General features: G+C 34.6%; 1 protein-coding gene across 6 annotated transcripts in view; it reads right to left on the reverse strand.

The window, feature by feature from the left end:
- ARAP2 (ArfGAP with RhoGAP domain, ankyrin repeat and PH domain 2) overlaps positions 1-25,046 on the reverse strand; it is a 163,807-nt gene that overhangs the window by 108,535 nt on the left and 30,226 nt on the right. For all 6 annotated transcript variants that reach the window (XR_004953060.1, XM_036227596.1, XM_036227598.1 and 3 more), the window contains exons 7-9: positions 13,289-13,358; positions 7,263-7,383; positions 269-447 (exon numbers count right to left, since the gene is read on the reverse strand). Coding sequence is in view for 5 of the 6 variants with exons in the window: in XM_036227596.1 (XP_036083489.1) it covers positions 269-447; positions 7,263-7,383; positions 13,289-13,358 (370 nt within the window). In the remaining variant the exon portion in view is untranslated. The remainder of the gene's footprint in view (positions 1-268; positions 448-7,262; positions 7,384-13,288; positions 13,359-25,046) is intronic.

A 25,046-nucleotide genomic window follows, 5' to 3' on the forward strand; every position in this document is an offset into this window, starting at 1 on the left:
AAATTATTTGCAATGATTCTCTTTCCTAAGTCCCCTAAAAAGATGATAAGGGACTAGCCTCAAATTTGATGTAGATTACCTTCTTGCTGCTGAGTGAACTGAGAAAATTTAACAAAACAACTCTTCCCTTTGTTATATTTAGTGGAGTACTCAAGGCAAAGCAAGACTCTAAGTAAAAACACTAACGCGTTTTTAAAAAACACTAAAAAAGCACAGTTGTTCATGTAATTAAGGTACAACAATTTGCAATTCTTCTAACATAGCTTACCTGCTCGTTTTTGCAAAGCCACACACTGTTTCCACTTAACACAGTAAAAATTTTGGCTTTATACCCTCTCAATTCAAGATATCCACATTTCTCAGGTGCAACAACTGCTTGAGACTGCGAGGAGAGGGACTGCGATTTCAGTGCATTCAATAGTATGCTGATCCAGTCATTTCGCTCCTCTGAAAATAAAGACATAGGAAAATATAAACATCTATACTTATCCAAATTTTATAGACTGAGAAACATGGACAAGGGATCTCTACTCTCTGCAATGGATAATTTAAAGATTCTTTCCCACAACCACAATCTAACTGTTATTGCAAGTTGGGCCAATAGCCCAATTCTGTAAGAGAAATAACACACTCTACTCAGTTGTCCCATAACCGACAGCACTGGCTCCACTTTGGAGCTTACCAGAAATGGAAAATCTTAGGCCCCACTCTAGACCTGATGAAGCAGAATCTTCATTTTAAGAAAATCCCCAGGTGATCTGTATCCAGGTTCATGTCTAAAAAGGACTCTTTTAGATTATTCATGAGATTGGATTTTCTTTTAATACAATAATAATGTGACTAAATAGTTAACAGATTCTATCTGGTGATTAAGTTACTCAAATGCCCAGAAAAGCTTACTTCCTGTCACCTAGAACCTACACAAAAGCATTCTGACACAACACTATATATATATATATATATATATATATATATATATATATATATATGGCATATATATATATATATATATGGCTTAATGTTGAATAAGGTAGTAGAGACTTAAAAGTATAATGAAAATGGAAACAAAAGAACACATAGAGTTAAGACATTAAGGGGAGTAAAAATTACCCAAGTTTTTAAATATTTTTGACAGTTGTTCACAAAGAAAATTAAATTATTCAGAATAAAAGGTACTTTGGTTTCAATGAGCTGATCAAAGAAAGCAGAAGCTTCCATTTTATTAACAAAACTATCTCAGGTTCTCAGTGCCCTGGCATGAGTATCTAGGCAGACTGATAACAAATGTCAACGAATGTAACCTACACGAGAGAACACTCAGGGACGTAGAAAATGTTTAATGTAAAAGGAGAAGAAATAGACAAACCTTGAGGCACAACTGTATCTATGAGGCTGGAAAATGTGTTAGCGAAAAAACAAAAATGGAGGAGTAGAAGTAGATATCAAGGCAAAAGAAAAACAAAAACAAAAATCACTGAATTCCAAATAGGAAAAAATGTTCAAGAAGAGTAAAACAAGGCCCAAAGCCTAGGAAACTGGATAACATCTCAGATCCTTCTAAGACAGGTATGGCCTGAATAACTTCATTGTAAACTGAAATAAGTACCAGCATTTGACTTGCTCACATTCAAACATGACTCCAAAGTTATGAAAAATCTATATTTCATAATGAGTCTTAATTTTGAAATTATCTTCATTCCTGCTCACCTTCAAAAATACTAAAAACAGTGTTCTTACTGACCAAAGTACTTATTAAAAATTCACTCAATGATGCTTTATAGCAAATTACATAATTCCCAAGTAATAGTGCCTGCTCCTCTATTTCAGGACAAAACATTTATTGAATTTCCCCAGCATCATTACAAACTAAAAGACATGAAAATAACTAAGTAATGTCAGTAGGTAGCAACTACTCTGTAATAAATGTAATTTATTACATTTTCAATAACAGCAACAGACCTTGCACCTAACTTGGTTACTACTTGTGATCATTAGTTTCACACGAGATATTCCCAAGTAAATAGTATATGCTTTCTGTTAATTTGTGTTAATCCACAAAAGTCACTGAATTTCAAATGTAGGTTATAATTTTATGTACTGGGCCAAAGTGTTTGTGGCTTCTAGATTACTATTAGCATTTATCTCAGTTTTCTCAGGAAATACTTTGAAACTAGAATTTGCATCTGCATATTGTGGCTGCAGCTCAACAAATAATTCCCTTATAGCCTAGAAAAATCATCTAGCTCCTCATTTGCAATGGGCCTCATTTATTAATAGGAAGTAAACAGTAATAAGGAAGATCAGGAATTAATAGTAACAGTATATTCTTAATCACCCATATCAATGGAGATAAACAATGATACAGATAATTCAAGTACAATAAAAAAAATATATGTGTCATTTTGTATTTGGCTGTGCAATGTGTGCATCTTTAGATGTGAAGAACAGGCTTTGATAAGTCACAATATTCCAAAACAAATAATGATTTTTCCCGTGAGCATTGTCTCGGGTGAAGCTAGATGCTATGCCAGCTTTTGCCTACTCTTCACACCAAGGTACGTTCATTCTTTCCAGTAACAAATATTTATTGAGTGTCTATCTTGGTCTTAGCACTGTGCAAAGCACCATTCCTTCTGAGAACATGCTCTGACCTAGATACGGCTTTGCTCAAAGTAGAGCACTCCAGGTGGGAGAAAAGAAAAAAAAAAAGGGTGTAGGGGAAACGAAATCTCCACTTTCTTCTAATTATGCTAGAATGTAAATAAAAGGCAATAGCAATGCCCTCAAATCTCAAATTAGTTCTTAAGGTTTTCAAGATGTCAACTATGGTGTAAGAGTCAAAAAAGGAAATTTTAAAAAATCAAGAGGAGAGATTTAATACTCTCTGGACTACTGGGTTTAGCAGTAGGCATCAATATTAGTAACAAAGACTTGATTATACCAGGTATTACTATGTAAGGGCTGTATAAAAGAATAATAACAGATTCCAACAAAGTTTAGATGGACCTTTACTTGTGATAGGATAATACGGTTTAACTAAAGATTCCTCAATGTAACCCACGATCGATTATAGAGGAGCACTGCACACAAGGGCTGTTCTTGAAATCAATAACCATTCATTCATACAAAGATTTACTGAGTCCCTACTCTGTTCCAAGCCCTATTCTGAACACCAGAACAGATCATGGCCTTACTCTCCTGGAGTTTATACTCTTGTGAAAGGAGAAAAGCAATAAAACATAGAAAAATACATTACACAGTGAACAAGTGCAATGAGATAAACACACACACACACACACACACACACACACACAAGATGAGGGACACAGGAAGTGCTGTTTTATATATGGTAATATATAAAGCCCGAGAAAGAAGGCAATGGTTAAGCAAAGGTCTAAAGGAAGTGAAGGTAACTGAGCGAGTCAGGAGGATGGCTAGAGGAAGAGCATTCCAGGATAAAAACCAGCACATATCTAGACCCCAAGGCAAGAGCAGGTTTGGAGTGTTCATGGAACAAGCGACCCTGCAGTAGAAACGTGGCCAGGGAGAGCACAGAAGGAGACAGGACAGAGGCCAGGGCCAGACCACGTAGGGACCTTTGGACATCGTGCTTTACTCTCAGTGAGATGAAAAGACGACAGAGCATTTGAAGTGGACTGACACGATCTGACTTTCTTACTGAATGCTCTCTTTGGCAGCTGTACTGGAAATATGACTACAGTCAAACAAGGGAGGTTATTATAATAATCCAGATAGATGGGGTGGCTTGTACTAAAGTGGTGGCGGTGTTGAGAATTGGTCTGAATCCAGACATATTTCCAAAGCCGAATTGGTAAAATTTGCTGGTGGACTGGATGTGAGGTATGAGAGAGGAAAAGACTGAAGAATGACTCCACAGTTTGGGGCTTATTATATTAGAAGTTTATCAAAGCATACAATGGAAAATGTTTAATTCCCATCTCTCTCTGGAGAGTAAATTTCTGTGCCCTGCTTCCAAAAACATTGATGATTTCAAAACAGGTGAGTCTGCATGCCCAGAACAACTAAGGGGAATTTAAGATGTTTCTTGTCCCATGCATCCTCTTAAAATATTTTTTTAAGAAAAAGAAAAGCTTTGCTGTATCACAGCTAGCACTAGAGGGTTGCATGATGTTGTGCAGACACGGCGTTGAGAGAAACACACATCTGCCCATTGCCCAGGCATCCAGAAGTGGCTACAGGAGACAGGAACACAGGACCTGCGGCTGAGAGTCGGTACTGAAAATGGCCCTGGAACAGGAAAGACCACTCAGAATTCTTACGCTCTAACTATGACAACTTCCTACTCAAAACATCACCTGCTTTTTGAAGTAACATATCTGCATGTGTGACCACAGGTGCCAGGGGAATAAAGACTGAATGGAGAGATCATTAGCTGCTATGACCCTCTGACCAGTCCCAATGGTTCTGCCTGAGGACAAGAGGATTCAGGCTAAATTTTCTATCTATGGAAGAGTATTTTTAAAATGTTATTATTTCAACATAATTCACTCTGAACTAAGAGCATAACAATATATCACTAGGCAACCTGGGGGAATTTGAAATGTGTGGGGTAAAGATGCCAAATTGTAATCCTATTTTAGCAATGCCAGTGGGCAATGCAGCAGTTTAGAAATAGTGACACCGGTTTCAGGGGAGACAAAGGGTAACTGCTGTATATAGGTCATTCAGAACCTTTTCACCAAAAATGAAGAATTCATCTATGTTCGAATGTGCAACTCCTGCTTTCTGTTCTAAATTTTGATATTGCTTCTTGATTAAATCAAAATTTAAGTTGGCTTAAAGTTCACAAAGTCAAATATATCATAAACTACTAGTTGATTTCTCAGTTCCCACGCACATAGAAAAAAATAATAATCAACCATTTGTATACAAGGAAGGAGGTAAAAAACACAATAAAACATATTTAATATCTTGTTGAAAGTCCCATACTAAATATGTAAACAAATATATATCATTTACATGTATGTATGCATATCCACACACATATATACACACATCTCTACATACACATATCTTTAAAAATTGTTACTATGCAAAAATGACTTTCCACAAAAATAACTTATTCGATAATTCCATGTGGACAGTCTTAGTTTTTACTGAAGCAGTATTTCATACTTTCAAAAATGAAAGACCTAACACTTATCTAACGAGTAATTTATGCCAAAGTTAATGAAATTCTTATACTAAGTTTCCATCACAAAGATAAATATGTGTGGGTTAATACAGTCTACTTAAATAAAATGTGTCTGTTTAACTTTTAACCACAGCAAGTAAATGTGGCTAAACAGATTTTCACACAAGTTGGAAGCTTTATTTAGTACATCTATCTTAAAATGCAGGCTATGTGACATATGTGAAATTCACTTTGAGAGGCCAGAGAGAAGGCGATCAGCACCTCAAAGAAACAGGCAGTCACCTCTGGGGCAGCGGAAGCCAAAACATAAGGAAAAATCATCATGATAGCCAGAAAAGAGGAACAATGCCCTATGTTTTAAGAAACAGGCTAAAAGAAAAACTGATTTCAAATCCAAGTCTCATACTGAGTTATCACAACTGTAGGCAACTTTCTGGATTTTAGGCGATGCATCACAAAAAGTGGGTTCTCACATAGACAATTCTATATAAGATGCGCTAGGACAGGGGCTGGTAAACTTTTTTCTGTAAAGGCCAGGTAGTAAGTATCTTAGTTTTTCCTGGCCCATACAGTCTGTACTGCAACTACTCAATACAGCCACTGAGGCGGAAAAGCAGCCACACGACAACATGTACATGAACGAGAGTGGCTGTGATCTAAGATGATTTTATTTACCAAAAAAAAAAAAAAAAATCCTTGAGCCAGATTTAGGCTATAGGACACGTTGTGCCAACCCCTGCTCTAATATTTTTTTCTAATAGCAAGTAAGAAACGCTCTTCACGTTACACATGTGCAATATATGCACATGTGTATATTTCACAATACAATATTTATACTTATTAGAAGTGATGTACTTTAGTATTTCTTATTCTATTTTATGGGGGGCTTTTTGTTTGTTTGGGGGATTTTTTTTTTTCTTTTAAGTACCATCAGAAACCACTAAGTTGATCTCATAAATGGGTAGTGATTCACAGTTTGAAAAAAAGCTGTGAACAGCAGCTGGGACTTACTCATTTACTGATTATCCCAACCAAAACAGGAAGCCTTCTAGGAATATGTGGTTATTGTTGGATGTTTTGTATGCACCATTACCAAGCTTATGTTCTAGGAATCTAGTAGTTTGAAAAAGATAAGTATTGCCACATAATAGCTAATACTGTTGTAGGTTATAAAAGGTGAATACTCATGTTTATAAAATAAAATAATTTTAATATCTACATAACTCATAAAACTATTATGAAAATGAAGCATTTAGTAGATCATCTGGCACGTACCAAGTATTCACTAACTTTTCTATATCACCATTATTCAAACAATTAATTACCAAAAAGTACTTTAAAAATCAAGTTGAGTTATAATCTATATAAGTAAGCTTTAAAATAAATTAAAATTCTATTTAATTAATTAAAATGACCTTATCTATATTATTTAAAAGTGGTGAGTTTTATAGTAATGATATATTGGTAGTCAGTCAAAGTGTAAAACACAGAACTTTAAACTCCCCTGGCTCTCCCTTCCTTCCCCCTTGCCCCCCAAAAAGCCAGAGAAGATGCAAAGGTTTAGACTTCATTCTAAACCACATGCTACTTTAGATCAATTTTCACTATCAAGTGACCAGTAGCTGATGATGCAGGTAAAGAGATTCAAGAAATATAAAAGATGCTCTAAAATCTATGTTAAAAAGATTACTGCTGTACATAAATTTCCCTAAAACCAAGCTTTTAATAGAAAATTTGGTTTGGCATATTAAATAATTATTTTGCATTATCAAAACCACCTCTAAATGTGAGCTTCATATGAGCAGAGATTTTTGTTTGCCTTTTTTTTTCACTGCTATATACCCAGAATTTAGAAGCATCTTTGTCACTTAGTAGATTCTATTTGTTGCATACAATGGTGAACAAAGGAAAAATAACTTCTCAATATGTTTATGGAATTCAAAAAATTAATATAAAATGTAAATCATTTAAAAGTAACATATTTAAAGATTTCTTGACATTTCTAGTGTAACTGGTTTATTATCTTCTGAATGGTCAAAAGTGAATGTCTGCAAGTATTTTTATATAGTTAAAGAAATAATCTTACCTTCTTTTTCTACTCTAAAAACAAAAGTTCTTTGTGTTGTAACAACTTCAAATTTGTTGTCTCCTTGAACTCGTACTGTAGATATAGCAGAAAGGGGAATTATTCCTTTTGAATACTTCTCCTGTATTGGTTAGAGAAAAAGATACACAAAAGATAAACAAAGACGACAGATTAAAATAAAATTCTCTTGATTTTATTTTTTTTAAAAAAGAATGACACAATATTAACAAGTGTCTCTTTTTCATGATTTCAATCTAAATTTTTTAAATGGCATACAAATAGCATATATCCCCAGAAAGGAAATTATCGTTCCTCCTTTCAAGTGAAATGTCTTTTCAATATTCTCTTCATATGGAATTAAAGATGACAAATCAAATACAAACAATTGTACTACATCAGCAGTATGTATTTCCAAAAAACAGCAGAATGTTCTTTAAAACAATCTGGTTAAAATGATTTTATGGTGTTTGCAGGCATCTGCTGGCCACAACAGGTACTGTAACTGAATCATTTCAGAACTATTGCTATTATATATTATGAACAACATGAATCCATCTAAGAAACCAGACTGCTGGATTATATCAATTAACCTTACTACTGAATTCTCTGATGAAGATATTAATCTCACAACTGCATCAGTTTACTTTTTATTCCCCAATGACTAAGTAAAATAAGACAGATTTAGTTGTCTGCAATTGACATATACGTATAATTTTGCTCAAGAAGACCATTCTTAACTCTTGGTAACATTCTTAGTCACCATTTTTTTGGACCTTCCTAAACCATTTGGCATAATGACCACCCTACAATTTCAACTATTGACCAAGGGTGTGACATTTATGGGGCCTATTGGAAATAAAATTCAAAGATTATGTATACACTCAAGGAACCTCAAAATGAAAAACAGCTAATGTAATTAGAGAAAAATTTAAAACTGAAGTATAAACTTTGGAATATAAGAGTACAAAGATGGGAATTCTCCATTCTGCTTCAAAGAGGTCAGACATGTTTTTAAGAATATGATGCTATCTGAGCCTGATTCTTACAAAAGCTTAAGTTTAAACTAAGCTTAAGAGGAGCCTCGGTATATAGTCAAAAGAGAAGAGACTGAAAACATATATCAAGGGTAAAATATGAAAGGTCTTGAATATCAAGAGTTTGGGCATATCCTTATGGGGTTTCTTGTACTCTACCCTTCCACAGCATTATTCATGGAACCTTCATTTCTGAGTAGGTCCCAAGTATCTCAAACAACTTATTAGGAGAAAATATGTACTAAACCAATCCATGCAGAGAACAAATACAATGTTCACATTCATCCCAGAGGTAAGCTCCCATACTCAGCAGATAGATAAGGCATAGTCACTGCCAACAACACAGCATTCCACTGGGAGGTTCATCCTCTGCTAGTTGAGAAGATATGCTATACTACCATGATATTCCCTCTTAGTTCTCTGACAGTTTCTTCTTCACTACCCTTGCTCCAGTTTTCCATAACTCATTGTATATTATCAAAATCCTACCCATTCTTTAACACCATCTACATACCAATCCCATTAAGGCTTTCCTATGTCCTTTCACATGGCCAAAATTGAACGATATTTGAACTGTGATTTAGAAATAAGACTGGGCAACGTCACAGATAAAGGAGAGAGGTGTCGAGAAATAATTGTAAAGTTACTTTTTCTTCTCCCTATTTTCCATTTTTTAAATCTTCTCTCCCTAAGAAAGATCTTTTCTTGCTATTTCAGCTACCAATTTTATAGAGAATTCTAAAAATCTGTCTCTTCCTTCATTATCCAATTCGCTCAACTTCACTCCCATATTACAAGTCATCAGCGGTGCACATAACTATCCTATCAGCACCTCAAACTTGAAAACTGAATTATCTCATGAAAACACATCCTTCCTCTCTGTCCATTGAAATATCGCTCTTTTCGTCAATCGGTCTCAGAGTCGTCTTTTATCTGTTCTGATCTTTTGCACCCACATAACTTGGGACTCTCCCTTCACCTAGTGTCAACTTGTTGCCTGACACTCCCCAACTCTTGCTAGTCATATTAGCCTTCTTGAAGTTCCCTAAACATACCTTGCCTCTGCCATATCTAGTGCCTCTGTTTGTTTTGCAAGGACGTTTTTCATACCCAGTTTCACATAGTTAAGTGTGCTTCTTCACACTTCACATGCTCCTGAAGAAAGTCTTTCTGACCAGCCTCTTCCCTCAGGGCCTTTATCCTTACCCAGGCAGATAACCCCAATTTAAGCTCATAGCAACCTGCATTGTTTCCCTTACAGCAATTACTAAATATAATTTAAATGATGATTTTTATGTTTACTGTGTGATCATTTATTAACACAGTCTCCCCAAGAGACTGTGGGTCATGTGTCTTATTTTCCTAACCACCCTCCACGGTTTAGTATAATTGTGATTGGACATAAATATTCTCTGAATTTTATGTCCAATCACAATTATACTAAACTCTGACAGTACATGTTTAATAGTTTTGTAAATTCATTTTTAACACTTCCACTGGCCTACACCATGATAAATGCCTGAGTTATGGCAAACTCTCCTGATTTGCCTCCTTACTTTCAGCTTGTCTTCCCTCTAACCTTGTTTGCATTTTATTGTTCAAATGTCATAGTTGGAGAAAATTAAGAGCGACTCATGGAGGAGATTAAAAAGATGGGTACTGAAGTTTGCACAGGATTTTGATGGATGGCAATGGCTAAGAAGTTTCCAAGGAAAGAGCAAAAATGTGGAGGTGAAAACATAGGAAAAGACATGTTCCAGGTCTGCAGTGTGTACCCAGACACTGCTGAAAGGTCATTACAAAGAAATAAATGAAAAGACTGGCTTAAGAGAGGAAACTCAATAAATGCAGGCGGGTTACAAAAACCAGACCACTAAGTGCTCTAAAAATGAGAGGAGGCGGAGAATGTCCCCCCATTGTAAGGCAAGCTGAGACTTGGGATACGGCACCGCCCCCCTGGGGACAGAGACCAAACAGTGATAAATCTAGAAGGTGGAAAAATATTTATACTTTATTCTTTAGGTGATCCATTCCTAAATTCTAGTTTGCCTAAGAATTAGAAAAGCTTATAAAAACACAGCTCTAGTGAACTAATTAACTTTTTGATGAATAAAATGTTACCATTAACTCATTTTTTTTTTTTTAAGTAGAGAAAAATCAAGCTGCACTGTAGGAAAAGAAACAAGAATTTTAAAAAGGAGACTATTTCCTTCCTCTAGAGTTCATTCAAGAGATTAAAATATAATTCCTCTGAAAAATAACAACTCATCTACATGTCTACAATAATATTTTTCACAGGTAAGTACTTACGAAATAGTCATAGAAAAATAAATTCTCTAGAAGTGATCGAAATGTGCTTAACAAGCTGAATACTGTCATTTTAACCTCAGGAAGTTGTAGTTTTTCTAATGACTCATTTATAATCTGTTATAAAATCTGCAGATAAATCTTGTAATTTTTAACACTGTAGAGTTGATTTCACATTTCTCTTCTAATGAAACATGATAAAAACAATACAGAAAAGAAAAAACAACTCAATGAAAACAGGCTCAAAAATGACCGTTTTTCAGAGTATAAAATTTTTCTTAAGGAAAGAAATTTTAAAACATCCCCTGAGCCTGTAACACACAGATATCTAGGTCAAGTTTGTCATTTATCTACCACTTTCATACAATGAAACAACCACAGGGCAATTCTGCCCACAGCTGAGTGAGAATGGGGGTGAGTTAGATTTCTTGGCAGGTGATAAGATATCAAGGCTGTTGAGATGTTGCCATTTTCAGTAATACAATGAAAAGTCCTTGCAGAGACATGATTGAGCAGCAGTGAATAAAGTGGAAGAAAACTAGGCAAACAGGCAACACTGTACTCTGCCTCCTGCAAGCCCAACCTCATGCTCAAGTGCACATTTAAACGCTGAAAGGCCCACCCACTTGGTGCACCTGACCACTAAAACTGTACACCTGACACAGCGGCTATGAACACATATACACCTTCTGTTCACTGGCCTTGAAATCCCCTCCTCCCAGTCTACCAATCCATCCCTTTCGCCATATGGGTCACAACAGAAATCATATATCCTTTTAAGAAACACCCACCCCAGGGTTTTGCTTTTGTTTTTGTTTTTTTTGCCAAGATGAAACCAATCATCTGAATAGCAAAGAGAATAGCAACAATTCAACGCTTTGAATTGTTTTAAATATTTAAAAGATTTGTAACAATTCATTTTAACATGAACTTTTTATCTCAATTTCAAACCAAGCCTGCATCATTTTTATTTCATCAATATCTAAAAAATGTGATAGGTGGTCATCCTCACTGCACTTGAGATGGGCTTTTAAAGGACAGGGTGAGTCCAGTTGGACAGAGACACTAGAAATTCTCTCTCTCGAATGGGGATAACGAAACCACCAACAAACGAGCCTCATGGCATGAAAGCCTGTCTCATTCCTGAATAGTTTTCCTCCTTATTTCAATCAAACCAGAGAAGGGCGCAGGTGCTAAAAAAAAACAACTAGGGGTTAGATTCCACCAGATACAGAGACCACATGGTACCTACCCCTAGGCATAGAAATTTTCTCAACATTCAAATTCACAAGCAAACTAAAAACAGTAGCTAAGGCAGAAAATTGGCTTGTAAAAAATATTCATTCTGCTACCTTGCAAACTTCAAAAAGGTGTGTTTAAACCCTATTTGATGCTTTATCTGGATTGTGCAAAGTGATACCAATTAACACTTCTCTAAATTTTCCATTACTTAGTGCTGGAGCATGTAGTGTGTGTTACTTTCTGTCTATAGCATATACTCTTCTGCCCTGCGGCACTGAAGAATCAATTTGTGAAAGGGACTATCTCTATTCAACCCCAAATATCACCAGTATTAAGCAGCAGTAATCTCTAAATAATAGGAAAATAATGTTAGATTATAAACGAAAAGAATGTGGTTAAGTGTTTAACAAGTGTGTGAAAAGAATGATATAATTAAGACTATAAAATTAACTGATTTTAATTAACTAAAAACATGGTATATTTATTAGTCCCAACTTTTTGTTAAGGGAATTTTCAAACATAGGGAAGTTAAAAGATCAGTGCAATGAACACCCATATATGCTCTACTCAGATTTGACAATGTATTCAGCTTTTGTTTCATCTAACTATGTATGTGTGCAAATATATTTGTAAACATAAGCATACACAGAGATATAGGTGACATTTGAAAAACATTTGTAGATACAATGACACTTAACACCTAAATGTTTCAGCCTACATCTCCTAACAATAAAGATGTTCACTTACCTAATGAGATGGACATGATTAAGACAGTGTCACGTCATTAAGACTCCATTGCCTAAAGAATATATTATAACCACTTTCACAGAATAAAAATTTTCTATGAGTTCTAACTCTAAACAGCCTTCTCAGCTTCACCTCCCACAAGTCTCCTTCACATATTCTTTTCTCCATTACTCTAGCCATGTAAGACAGATTTTCCATCTGGGCATCTCAATGTTCTCTCTGCTATCATGTCCTGCGCTGTATTTTCTCTGTGTACAAACATTCCTCTTTCTTCAAGGGCCATGAGAAATGACATTTCATGCAAGAAGCCTCCCTTGGTTCTTCCCCAAACCCTTCCAAAGAACAGAGTAACCTCTCCTTGCTTTGCCATTCCCTACTGTGCTATCATTTTGCAAACTTTCTTTGGTGTTCTCTAAGATAAAGGCACTTTCTTATTCATCTGTATATTGCTCATAGCATTTTTATAGGCTGTACCAAAAATTCCATAAATAATTGTTAGATATACAAGTTTTTTTAAAAATCTCAATTTTATGTGTCAAGAAAAAGTTAAATTATAAAAAGAATAAGCTTTATCCTTTTCGAATTCTTTTCATGTTGATAAGCCAACTCCCATTCTTAAAAACCAAATCACTTGCTTAGTTTCCTATACACTTAGCATGCACAAAGCAATCTTTGAAGACTATAAAATGTACTTACCTTCTCATTATTGTAATAAGAGATGCTAAAGCCATCAAATTTCACCCATCTCTTCTGAAACATGCGTTTTCTATAAAACATATGAAATTGTTATTTTACATTTAAGTAACATGAACTTGGATTTCAAATACATTTGTAATGAAACTATGTCAAGTATATTCCAGTTTCCTGTTAAACAGTACAGAAAACAATAGGCTAAGACAAGGTACAGTTCCTGCAATGGTGTGCAGGAGAAAGACGCTTTCTAATCGGCCAACACAGGTAGTTACAATAATGATACTGTTGACAGTGTTGACATCCACATTTGTAAGGTTGAGCGCAAAACAAAGTGTGGTCAGACACACTATCGGTGTACTTCTTTCCCTTAATGGGGATAATCCTTTAATGAGGATAATATAAATATTCATCTCTCATTAAACTTTTAACATTGATCTTATTTTACGTGAATTTTTGCTTTGGAGCATGAATAATAATTTGCTAAAATAAAAAAGCTCTGTCAATACACAAATTATTTAATTATGATTGAATAAACCTTATCTAAATATAGAAAATCATTTACAATCATCCAAAATTCATTGCAACATTAACCTTTTTTGAAAAAGAATCATATGAAAAGCAAATGTCATCTAAAATGGTTACTGACATGAGAAACAAAGCAAAATAATGTAATCACATATTTTCTGTTTAGGCCTGAAAGAGTAAAAATATTTTTCTGGCTATATAAGGAAACAGTAAAGAACCATTTCTACTTGAGGGTTTTTGTTGTTGTTGTTGTTGTTGTTGTTTTGGTTTGGTTTCGGTTTTTGGAGGGGCGGGCGGAGGGCGGAGGGGTCTGTTTCTATTCCTTCCCTGAAGACAATCCTAAAGGTTTTGAATATCCTCTTGTCTAAGTGGCTCTCAGTGTGGATTGATACAGTCTAGATACCTTTAGCCTTTAACACAGATAAGATATAAAAACTCAGTGTTTTTAAGTCTTTTCTAAACAAATACATAAATAACAACCATGTCTATCTTTTCCTTTTGCTGTGTCCTAACATGTTGAAGATGAGGAACTGCATAACTTTCTGAGATAGAGAAAGGACTTCAGGAAGTGTAGAGAATTTGTCTGCCAGGCTTTTTCCAGAGCAGCACACAGCTATTACTCAAGCAAAATGCAGAGGGCCTCCCATTAAGTGCTGAATTGTGAAATAATAACATGTAGACTTTAAAACCACATAGCCCCAACCTACTACCCAGCGCTTTCTCCATCTTTCTGCTTCTTTTTAACTTCTTTTGGTCTGCAAAGTGTTTTCTTAATACTGCAATACATGACAGTGTTACAGATATCTGGTTTTCATTTCTTTCACGAATCCAAGGGTTCCTCAAATTCCCAGCAGTAAAATTAAAAGGTGAAGAAATACTATCAAACACACAATACTACACTGAACAAAATCAGTTCACACACATGTCACGTTGACCTTGTCAAATTTAAAGGCAGGTAAATACACATCTTCCCACACAATCTCAACGGCAATTCTATAAACCAAGATTTGGTTTGGGCCCCAGCTGCCTTACATTATGAATGGTAGTAAAATAGCTCTGTAACGTACAACTTTCCATTTTATTATAAAAATAATCAACATCTATGTGTAGATAAATTCCTTAGGACCCTTCATTATCTCTGTATTCCCCTTGTCAATTATTCCTTATCTTTAAGAGTTCTACCTAAACCACCTCCAGACATTTCTTCTCTAATGAGCCAATCCAAACAGAATACAAAATTATTCTCTCAAAGCACCCTCCCCTTTTCCTCATAGCTGTTAACACAATTTCCAATTATACACATCTGTGTACATGCTTAATGTCTGTCTCCCACACCAGCCTTTAATGCTTCACGAGGACGAAGTCCAAGAACATTATTCTCTACTCCATGACCAGCAACTAACACAGAGACGAATAGAGCGCTAAAAAAATAATTCCTTGAATGAATGAGTGACATGAACTGTGAGTGGCTGGCTCCTTTTCCTTGGGTTCTCAAATGTCATTGCCTCCAAGTAGCCCTCTCTGACTCCCACATAGATCCTTTGAGTCCCCTGGGTCTCTTGCTCTACCTCATTACTTAATCACACTTCGTAGATTTTGTAATTATATATTTGTTTTGTTTCATTCATCTCCCATGCTAGATGTTGAGTTACTTGAATGTAGAAACCATTTATGTTTTGTTTCTCATTGTAAAACCAGTGACTGCCACAGTTTCTAGTATATAAAATGTGCTTAATACATATTTAATGAATGAGCAAATGGGTGAATATATTTTCACTGAAAAATACTTAAATTTGCATTTTATATGTAGAGAAAATAAATACTAATAAAACACTTTGCCTTTAATTTCATTTTTTGCTTTTTTCAAATACTACAGATCAGATTTTTATGTGACCATATAAAAGCTTTGTAAAACTACTTCATTAAAGAAAAATTAGAGCCTGCAGAAAACCTGAAAAATTAATCATTAATTTCCATTTAATTTTAAAATACATTTTAAATGTTTTAAAATTATATTCTTTAAAATTTACTCATTTGTTATTTTTCTATTTAAAATGCAAATTAATCAACTTAAAAGATGTCTCTAAAACTAAATCTACATAAACAATATTTTGCTCACTTGATGTGTCAACATTCAATTAGCTATTTTCTCCATGTGAACTTCAATACCAAATTCTAATAATTGGCTAATTTAAAAAATGTACATTTAGATCGTTCTTCACATTATTCCCCTTTCTACCAAATAAAAAATTGGATTTAATATTGGTAAACCCTATAAATTAATCAAAATTTCAACTAAAATATTAAAAAGCTTGAGAAGGATGTATTTCTAAATGTAAATGTACAGCTTTAGTTAATAAACACTACTGAATATTAAATTTTTAAGAATCATCTTTTTTGTACAAGTTAAATATTTCTCTTGTGTATTTAACAAGTCCACTAGATTTCAAGCAACTAATTCCACTAGAATTATGTAAAATTAATCTACTACACACAATTAGAGGTTGCTAAAATACTTCACACATTTTCTCTTAGTTATGCCTTTCCCTCAAATATCTTTTAACAGCTGAATTTGTTTAGTAAATGTTAAGAAAAAAAAAAGACAAAGTATGAAATATAATGTCACCCTAGCCTATGTTCCTACTATCACACAACAGGAATTAGACCTGAAGAGATTTTAAACCCTTAGTCAATTAACAATTTATTTGGCACAATAATCTTGGTAATAAAAGCAACAAACACTTATATAGTGCTTTGTTCTAGGCACTGCTACAAGCTATATACAAACATTCATTCATTTAATCCTCCAAATAACCATATAAGTAACATTATTCCCATTTTACAGATGAAGGCATAGAGGCACTGGTAGGTTTAATAATTTGCCTACATCACACAACCAGTAAAGGGTATACCTGGGAGTCAAATCCAGGCAGCCTGTGCTCTTAACCCCGGGCAAACTTGACTCTAGCACATTTTACAGCAAAGCCTTCTGGGCATCCCTTTAGGCAGCAATAACATTTGACCTCTACCCATTTTATATGAGTTCAATTTTGCAAAGTGCTTCAGAATTCCTTTAGGAAAAATAGGTTAAGTAGACAAGAAACATATTAGCCTAAGTTTTATCCTATTTTGTTTTAAGGGTTCTAAAGGGAAACATTTCTTAAAGAAGCTTTTTAAGAACAGTTTGACTTGTGCAGTGTTATTGAATGGATTTCTACAAACTCTTCCCTTGAGCCGAGGTAGGGCAGGTGGTCTAAATTTTCAATTGCTTTCATAAATACAGCTTCACCACCTGGTGTCAGTTTCTGTTGTCCCAAAATTGTGTATCTTAAAAAATTCTTTTTAACAACAGTGTATACACAAACAATTAAATCTCTATTTATAAAGCGTTAACACAGAGACGCTTCTGTTTAATATCATTCCTAAGTGCCAGAAGGATTTTTTTTTTTTAAAGAGTATATCTGATAGCTTTAGAAAAACTCCCCAAATCAAACAAGCATGCTACCAATGATGGTTAAGGTGGCGGAGGCTACCAAGTTGTCATTTTTAAATATCAAACTGGAATGAATCTTAAAGGCACTAAGTCAAATTTATGGCTTAATAAACCATGGTACTTAAATTATCACAAACATACATGTTAATCATTCTAAACAATATATGAGAAAAAAATATATCAATATGCTTTTCCAGATTCATCTCCCTTGTTTAAATAATCCTAAAGTATTATATGCACATTTTATCATTCTCTGCCCTAACCCTAGACACAATATTTTCTAAACTACAATTTCCAAAAGTATAGATTTTTATATAATCACTCATTTCTTATTTAGCTAATTATTATTTTACCTAATTACTCTTTTAAGTATGACACTTAAAATATTAGTTATGAAGTATTTTATAGATACAGTTCCAAGAAATTAGTATATTTCTATAAAATTCCAGCATGTTTCTATTCTAAAATGCATTTCCTCCCTTTTAAGCAAACCAAAATGAGAACTTTCAAGATTATATGAACCAAAATGTGTTTGGAGTAAAAAAAAAAAATTCTCTAAAATCCATCTGTGCTATACCTAACACTTTAAATGAGAAAAACATATTATTTAACATAAAATTCCAGGTGTTAAAAAGACATTTTAAAGTCAATGATAAAGCACGAATTTTTATGTGTGACAACCAATTTTTACAAAGAGCTTAGTGCTTACATGATATACGAAAAAGCTATGTTAAAAGATTCACACTTCTATTGTGTGGAGTCATACTCTGTTAAAAAAAAGAAAAAATCCAACGTGAAACCAGCTTCATCAAGATGATCAATTAAAAGCTTTCATCTATTGTTACTTTTCCCCAAACTTCAAAGGATTAAAAAACAAATAAAAATAAATACCTATAAACCAACACTGAAGACAGGAACAATATTTAGAAATCAGAAAAGCAGAAGGAAGGAAAGGAAGTGACTTAGAGGGCTTCAGAGAGCCAACTGCTAAGCCTGAAAGCCATCACATTGAGAGGAAAATCAATTCACCCACAAAATCTCAGAAAGTCTCAGGAGAAGGAGGCACCAATTAATTCTAGAAGTTACTATGAAGGACAGACGGTTGGTAAGGACACGAAGATTTCTTGAAAGGCAATTTAAGAGATAAATTTGTATCCTCATCACTCCATCCCAGAATCCCTTTCTCATTTCACACTGCTGGAAGACTGCCCCTCTTCTTCCTCAAAAGAAGAGTAACATTTTTCACTGAAGAAGATGAAACAGGTGCTCTCTGGACTGGAAGTCTCAGACATGGCCAACAGTAGGGGACAGTATTAAGAATAGGAGAATTAAATGAAAAGTCTGTGTTGTAAATATTTACACTCCAAGTCCACTTTCCTTACTAAGCTCCCAAAAAACTTTTTACCAATCTTATCACTCTCAAAAAGGGGATTCTTTTAAAAAGATACTTGCATGAGGAGTCTACAAGGAAACATATTAGGAAAGGCCTAGCAAGAACATCTTATGAAAAATAATAAGACTTATCAGTCTGTTCTAATTAGCTTTGTGAGATCTCACTTTAAAAATTAACAGCCAAAAATTAACAAGACATTTGAGGAAACCATCTCCAAGGTAAAAGATGGGAAGGACCACACCCCTCAAAAAAATTGAAAGAAACAGATGCTTTAAAAACATATTAATTTCCTCAGAGGTATAAGGGAATATATTGTATCCATGGAAAATTAACAGTATATTATTCAAAAAAAGTCAAAAGAAAGTGTTTTCAATATTAAATATAGGGTTTCAAAATACAAATTGAAGAAACTTTCCAGAAATGAAAAAATGGAAAAGCTACATTTTTATCAGCAGGAAGTCCAAAACTAAAGTACCAGGAATTTCAGAAAGAAAAATCAGAAAATTTATCGAAGAAATAAAACAAGAAAATCTCCCAGAACTAAAGAACAGGCTCTATATAAAGGATCAAGAATCAGATTCTTAGTACCGGTTCTACAATACTAGAGATCAGGGAAGACTATGGACTGCTGATCTGGAGATATTCTTTTCAGTCAAGATTTCCAAACCATGAAAAATCATCAATAAGCATACTTAGAAGAAAAATGACACCAACATGCAAGATCTCAAAAAATATACCTCCTATCCACCTTTTTCCAGGAAGCCCCAAGGAGTGAAGGGGTGGAGTGAGGGTGGTGTGCAATGACATGAGACTGAGGAAAGATAAAAACACTACAGAGAGCCATAAAAAATCCCCAGGATAATGATGAAGAGAATCACAGAATGCTAATTGTGCAGCAGGCCTGGGAAACAACCAGCTCTAACTGAACAAGTTTTCTTAGGAGGCTGTAGGATGATGAAACTGACACATATATGTATTTTGGTCATTTCACAGATGTATATTTCTGAGGAAGAATAACAGGATAAATGAGTAACTATATACAATATTAAGCAACCAAGAAATAAATCAACAACTATTAATTCCGAGGAAAACTAAAGGTTGCAAAGAAATAAAAATTAATTACAATATGCTTCATAGCTCATTTACACAAAGAGTATAAAACTACAGATAATGCCTAGCTTTTATGCAACTCTATTAAAAGGATGATTAATGTGGACCATTGTCTGTGCCAGAATGGAATGCAGAAGGATAGACAGTAATAAAAATGAATAAATATCATATTCCATGGTAGTACCTCAACGGTTAATTCCTAATACTGAAAAGTGAGAATTAGTATAAAAATATTATTAAGATAGACATAGTAAATACCAGAAGAAATTACTAAAGGAGTTGAAAGTGGCTCTCTCCTGTGAAGAAGTAGAAGGAGAGAAAAAATCTGCTATGTTCGCTTTTTTTTTTTTTTTAACAAGCCATGTAGAACTTTCTGATGCTTTAAACTTATGTACTTTTATAACGACCCAAAATTTTAATTTTGAAAGTTTAATGGGAACATATGATCTCTTTACATTACATGTGCCAAGAAAAGAACTGGCTAGAACTCACTTTCAGTAACATTATCAAAGGTCACCTGAACTAAAATGATGCTCTTCTGAAGAAAAAGAAAACTGAGGTTTATTGAGTCCTGATTAAGTAAAAGGCCTAATGTTACCTACTTTTCCAACTGATCCCATAGAGGAAGTCTTGGCCTTACAGTTTGGTGTGGGAAATGGAGGTTCTGAGACACTGAGTCACACAGCAAATAAATGATAGCTTGAAACTCTCATTTTAATCTGACTCCAACACCCTTATTTATTTCTCTGCAGTCAGACTAAAATAAATAAACCATGTTATTTTAATAAACACTAAAACTAAAGTGTTTTTTCCCCTCTAACTACAAATAAAACATTGAGGCTTTTTATTTGTTTGGCAGTCTTTACAAGTGATGATAACTTGATAAATGGCCAACTAGTTTGTCAGTACTGTAAAAAGATACTTTTTATCAGAGATTTAAGATTCAACTTTAAGTTCAAGGAGGTGATGGATACATAACACCTGGGTAGGACAGAGACTTGTCAAGTTTCTGCTAACAGTTGCTTTTCACTGAAAGGCCATCCACAGGCCATCATTCTCATGAGATTTGCATTCACACTTGTGTACCATGGCGGTAGAAGGCTCCTCTAAAGCGGTCTTAGAGACACTGAGCACTGGCTGAAAAATCAGTTACTGACAACATCCCCAGTAGTATAAGCTCGGATCTCCCCCCTAGTCATGGGCACGGGCTTCTCAGAAATCTGTCTCCTAACCACTGCCTGGGATTTGACTTCTTGGTATTTTCCCTAAGGTCTCTGTTCAACTTTAACTTGAAATTCACTAGCAGTGTCTCCTTCCTGATCCTAAAGCCCAACCTTGCATCTTCTATAAAATAACTACAATTAACATCTACTGTCCATCTCACAGACTTCAGGACCTCCAGATATTGCCTACGTTAGTACTCTTTCACTCTCTATAGCCAGAAAAGTATTTAATCTAAAAATGCCAGTTCAAAACGTATCCATTTCCCAAAAAACAACTGAACTGTGGCTACTTTTCCCTATAAAGTCTATCAAGAAATGTTTTCTCAACCCCTCTGTAACCTCATGATTCTGTACTCTGTGAACCTTTCTGTCTTTTGCCTTTATTTTTATTTTCATATATTTTTTTGTTCTAAATGGAAAATGCAAAAAGGAAATACGCATCTCACTTATCTTTGTTCTTCTCCATAAATTCTTAAGTATATTTTTACTTAAATGGCTGAATTAGCTTCACATGTTCAGCTTCTGCTACTGTCTTAGGCTCACATTATCACACAATGCTTCTCCATGATTAAAAATTAATACTATTTTTAAAGAGAATTTAGTTGACTGCTTCTTGGCCTTTTGGCTAAGATCAAGTGGAGAATTCAGTTGAGTAAGAAATAAAAGTCCTAAAACATCTTGTCAAGTAAAATATTAACTCAAGATACACCGTAGTTTTTAGAAATACACTCTGTGCTGAACAAACATCTTTAGAAAACAGTAAGTTGAAGTCAAAAGAGTTTTCTGTTGCAGATATTCTTGGATATTTCAATATATGCATCTTCTGGAATAGGTACAACACACTGAAGAATGTTTTTTTTATAATAACTCACGGGATTCCTCTGAGTTACATATTTGGAAAATTCTGGAATAAATTATATCCAGTCTTTCATATTTGCATCTAGTCACATTTGCTGAAAAGCTTGAGTTTATTAGCTACAGCTAGAAAAGGGCAGGGGGAGAGACTTGTTTTTAATCCTTAAAACCCAGTGAGTTTTGTAAAACAAGTACCATTTATTAAGTTTTTCATCTGTTTGACCTACTTGAAATACTAATAAAAGACCCAAGTTCAACATTTTATCAAGTTTCTTCCACACAATTTTGTAAACCAATAGTATTGGGCTATATTATAATTAGATCATTCAAATATTTAAATAAATTTTATACTTTAAGCTCAACAGGAAATGTTTCAATATTTGGTTGCATAATGTTACACAATTATTTTCTTACTAAGTATTGGGCGATTTTCACATGTTGTTCCTTAATTCAGAACTGGCATTTCCATTTCAAAAGCAAACAGATACTCAATCATGGGAAATAAATCCAGATTATAAATTTGATTATTTTGTTTAATGTCAGTCATGACTGAGGACAGTTTCAAACAGTATGTGGAGGATAAAACTGAGTTGAGTGCAGTGATTTGTTTTTAAACTGTGTTCTGACAATACACGTGTCTCTAAGAAGGAAACAGAATTATAACAAGAACACTGCGAGTCCACTGATCTGTTAAAGTATACTAGCACTATCAATGACACCTCAGATTTTCACCCACTATAGTGTTTAGAATTCAGTTTTACGAGATCTCTATAAAAAATAAAATAAAAACTAGCTGCTTTAGGAGAATTTAAAGGAAAAAATATGTTTTTTTTTTTTTTTTTTTTTACCCATTCATTCAACAGCAAACACTAAGAACATCTACCACGTGCCAGGCAGTGCTATAGCTACTGATGCCACAGGAAACAAAAGCCAATACAGATGCTGTCCCCATGGAGCACACATAAAATAAACAAATCATCTAGTATATGAGTCCCAGAGAGAAAAATTAAGGGAGTGATGGGATGGTATGGGAATGGCAGAGATAATTTTAAATTTAGTGTCCAAAGCCTCAATGCAAAGGAGACATTACAGCAAGGACCTGAGGGAAATAAGGTATAAGCCATGTTGCTCTCAGGTGAGAGAGCATTCCGGGTAGAAAGAAGTGCAAGCATCCCTGAAGAGGGCTCTTGCTCCTTATTCCTTCTATATTTAAAAGAATAATAGGAAGTGGTTTCCTTATTTGGGGATTGTTCAGGTTATAATTTTCTATTTGGGGTCCAGGGGAGATGGAGGAAGGTGGTATAAGGTTTGAGCCAATTATCTAATCTGTCTTGTGACTCCATGGCCCACAGGCCAAATCCGGCTCATTATCTGTATTTATAAAGTTTTACTGAAACATAGCCTCATTCATTGGCTTACATATTCTCATGGCTGCTTTCATGCTACAACTGCTGAGCTGCTGATGTCCCATAGAGATCATATGGCTGTAAAGATTAAAATATTTATTATCTGACCATTTACAGAAAAAGTTTGCTAATACCTTTCCTATGGAATTCAGAATGTCATCTAAATTAGTGCTGCCTGCACCAAAGAGACATGTGACCGCGAGTTAAACAAAGCTCAGTAACCTCTGCATAAGGAATCGGTAGGCATCACTTTTTCGAACTAATGAGCATCTCAAACAACCTCACAATGGCCTATGGAGTCTAATTGTGAAAAGGGAAAATTCAGATTCTACTTCTAGTCTAATAAATACATGCTTCTTGGCCAGTTACACATATTTCTATCCAGTCACAGCAATATAATCACAGAGAAGAATTTTTTTTAATTTCTTAGTGATATAACAAGCTCTTTTGTTTGCTTTCCTATCTCCATTCATCCTAGTACCCAGGAGAAAAACTTTTAAGCCCAAAAAGTTTCCCCTAAAATACAAAAATATAAATCAGAAAACATAGTGCATCTAACCGTAGGCAAGTTCAGAATGGAAAGGATGGAGAGCCAGGTTCTGATAGAGAGAAAGGGAAAATGTTCTAACTGTCCCAGAGGTGGCCGATAACGGGGCAGGTTCTGCAGTGTGCCCAGAGCATAAACAGACCAACTCTGCAAACAGCAAGGTGCCATTGGAGTTCAGGAGATCATGCAGAAAACCACAGCTGCTAAGGGCTCGGGACCCAGAGCCCGCTAAATCTTCTGGTGATACTTTCAGAGAGCCCTAGGATCTCTCTAAACACTTAAATTGGACAAAAATGAAAGATTTGAGCACATTCCAGCTCACTGTTTCATTTCACCAGTATGTATGTTTGAGGGCTGACTCATATCTTTGCTATTTGGCTTTGTCATCCTAACGTAACTAGAAAGGAACTGATACTAAGAACTATTCTGCTTCAGTTTATTCAACATATAGTTTGCTAAAAGAATGCAATTCTGTGAAGTGTTAACCATATAATTACTAACCATAAAAGTGTTGGCATTTGGGATTTTTGTTGTTGCTGTTTTGGGTTTTTTCGTTCTTTCTTTCTTCAGAACTCACTAGTCAACTGATGCTCCTTCTGGTAATTTTTTCTAATATAATTTATTTTAGGTCAAATGAAGACTTTCTAGAAATGTGTACATTTGGGAGGAAATAGAGAAAACCAGCACATTGTAGAGACTCACCATGTTAAATACTTAAACATGAGAGGTTTAACTCCAAAATAATTTAATAATTTATAAGGAACATTTCAAACAAGTATTTTAAAAGACATCCAAAAATCAAGATGCCAAAAAACAATTCAAATTAAACATTATCCCTCCCCAAAGATTTCTCAGTATTATAAAATGCTTACAAGACATAAGTTTCTCTGTAAACAGAAATGATAAATCTGTTTGAAAAGTATAATATTCAAGGGACTCTGACCTCCTGTGCAACATGAAAAATCAAAATATATCACTAACGGTGAAGTCCTAAATCTAACAATAACATACTTTTGCTTAATTACAATAAGCCTTGTATTCCCGAACAGAACACTATTATGATATGAGCAAAAGCTAAACAGTGTGGGCTGAGTAATACTAACTCAATCTGTGTTGATTTTCTTTGCTACAAATTGGGACACAGAATAGCGTATTTTGGTGCGAAGTCAGAAACTAACCTTAAGAATCTAGGGGTGAAATAATAACTTC

Source organism: Rousettus aegyptiacus, unplaced genomic scaffold (assembly GCF_014176215.1).
Source record: "Rousettus aegyptiacus isolate mRouAeg1 unplaced genomic scaffold, mRouAeg1.p scaffold_m13_p_10, whole genome shotgun sequence".
Taxonomy (NCBI): domain Eukaryota; kingdom Metazoa; phylum Chordata; class Mammalia; order Chiroptera; family Pteropodidae; genus Rousettus; species Rousettus aegyptiacus.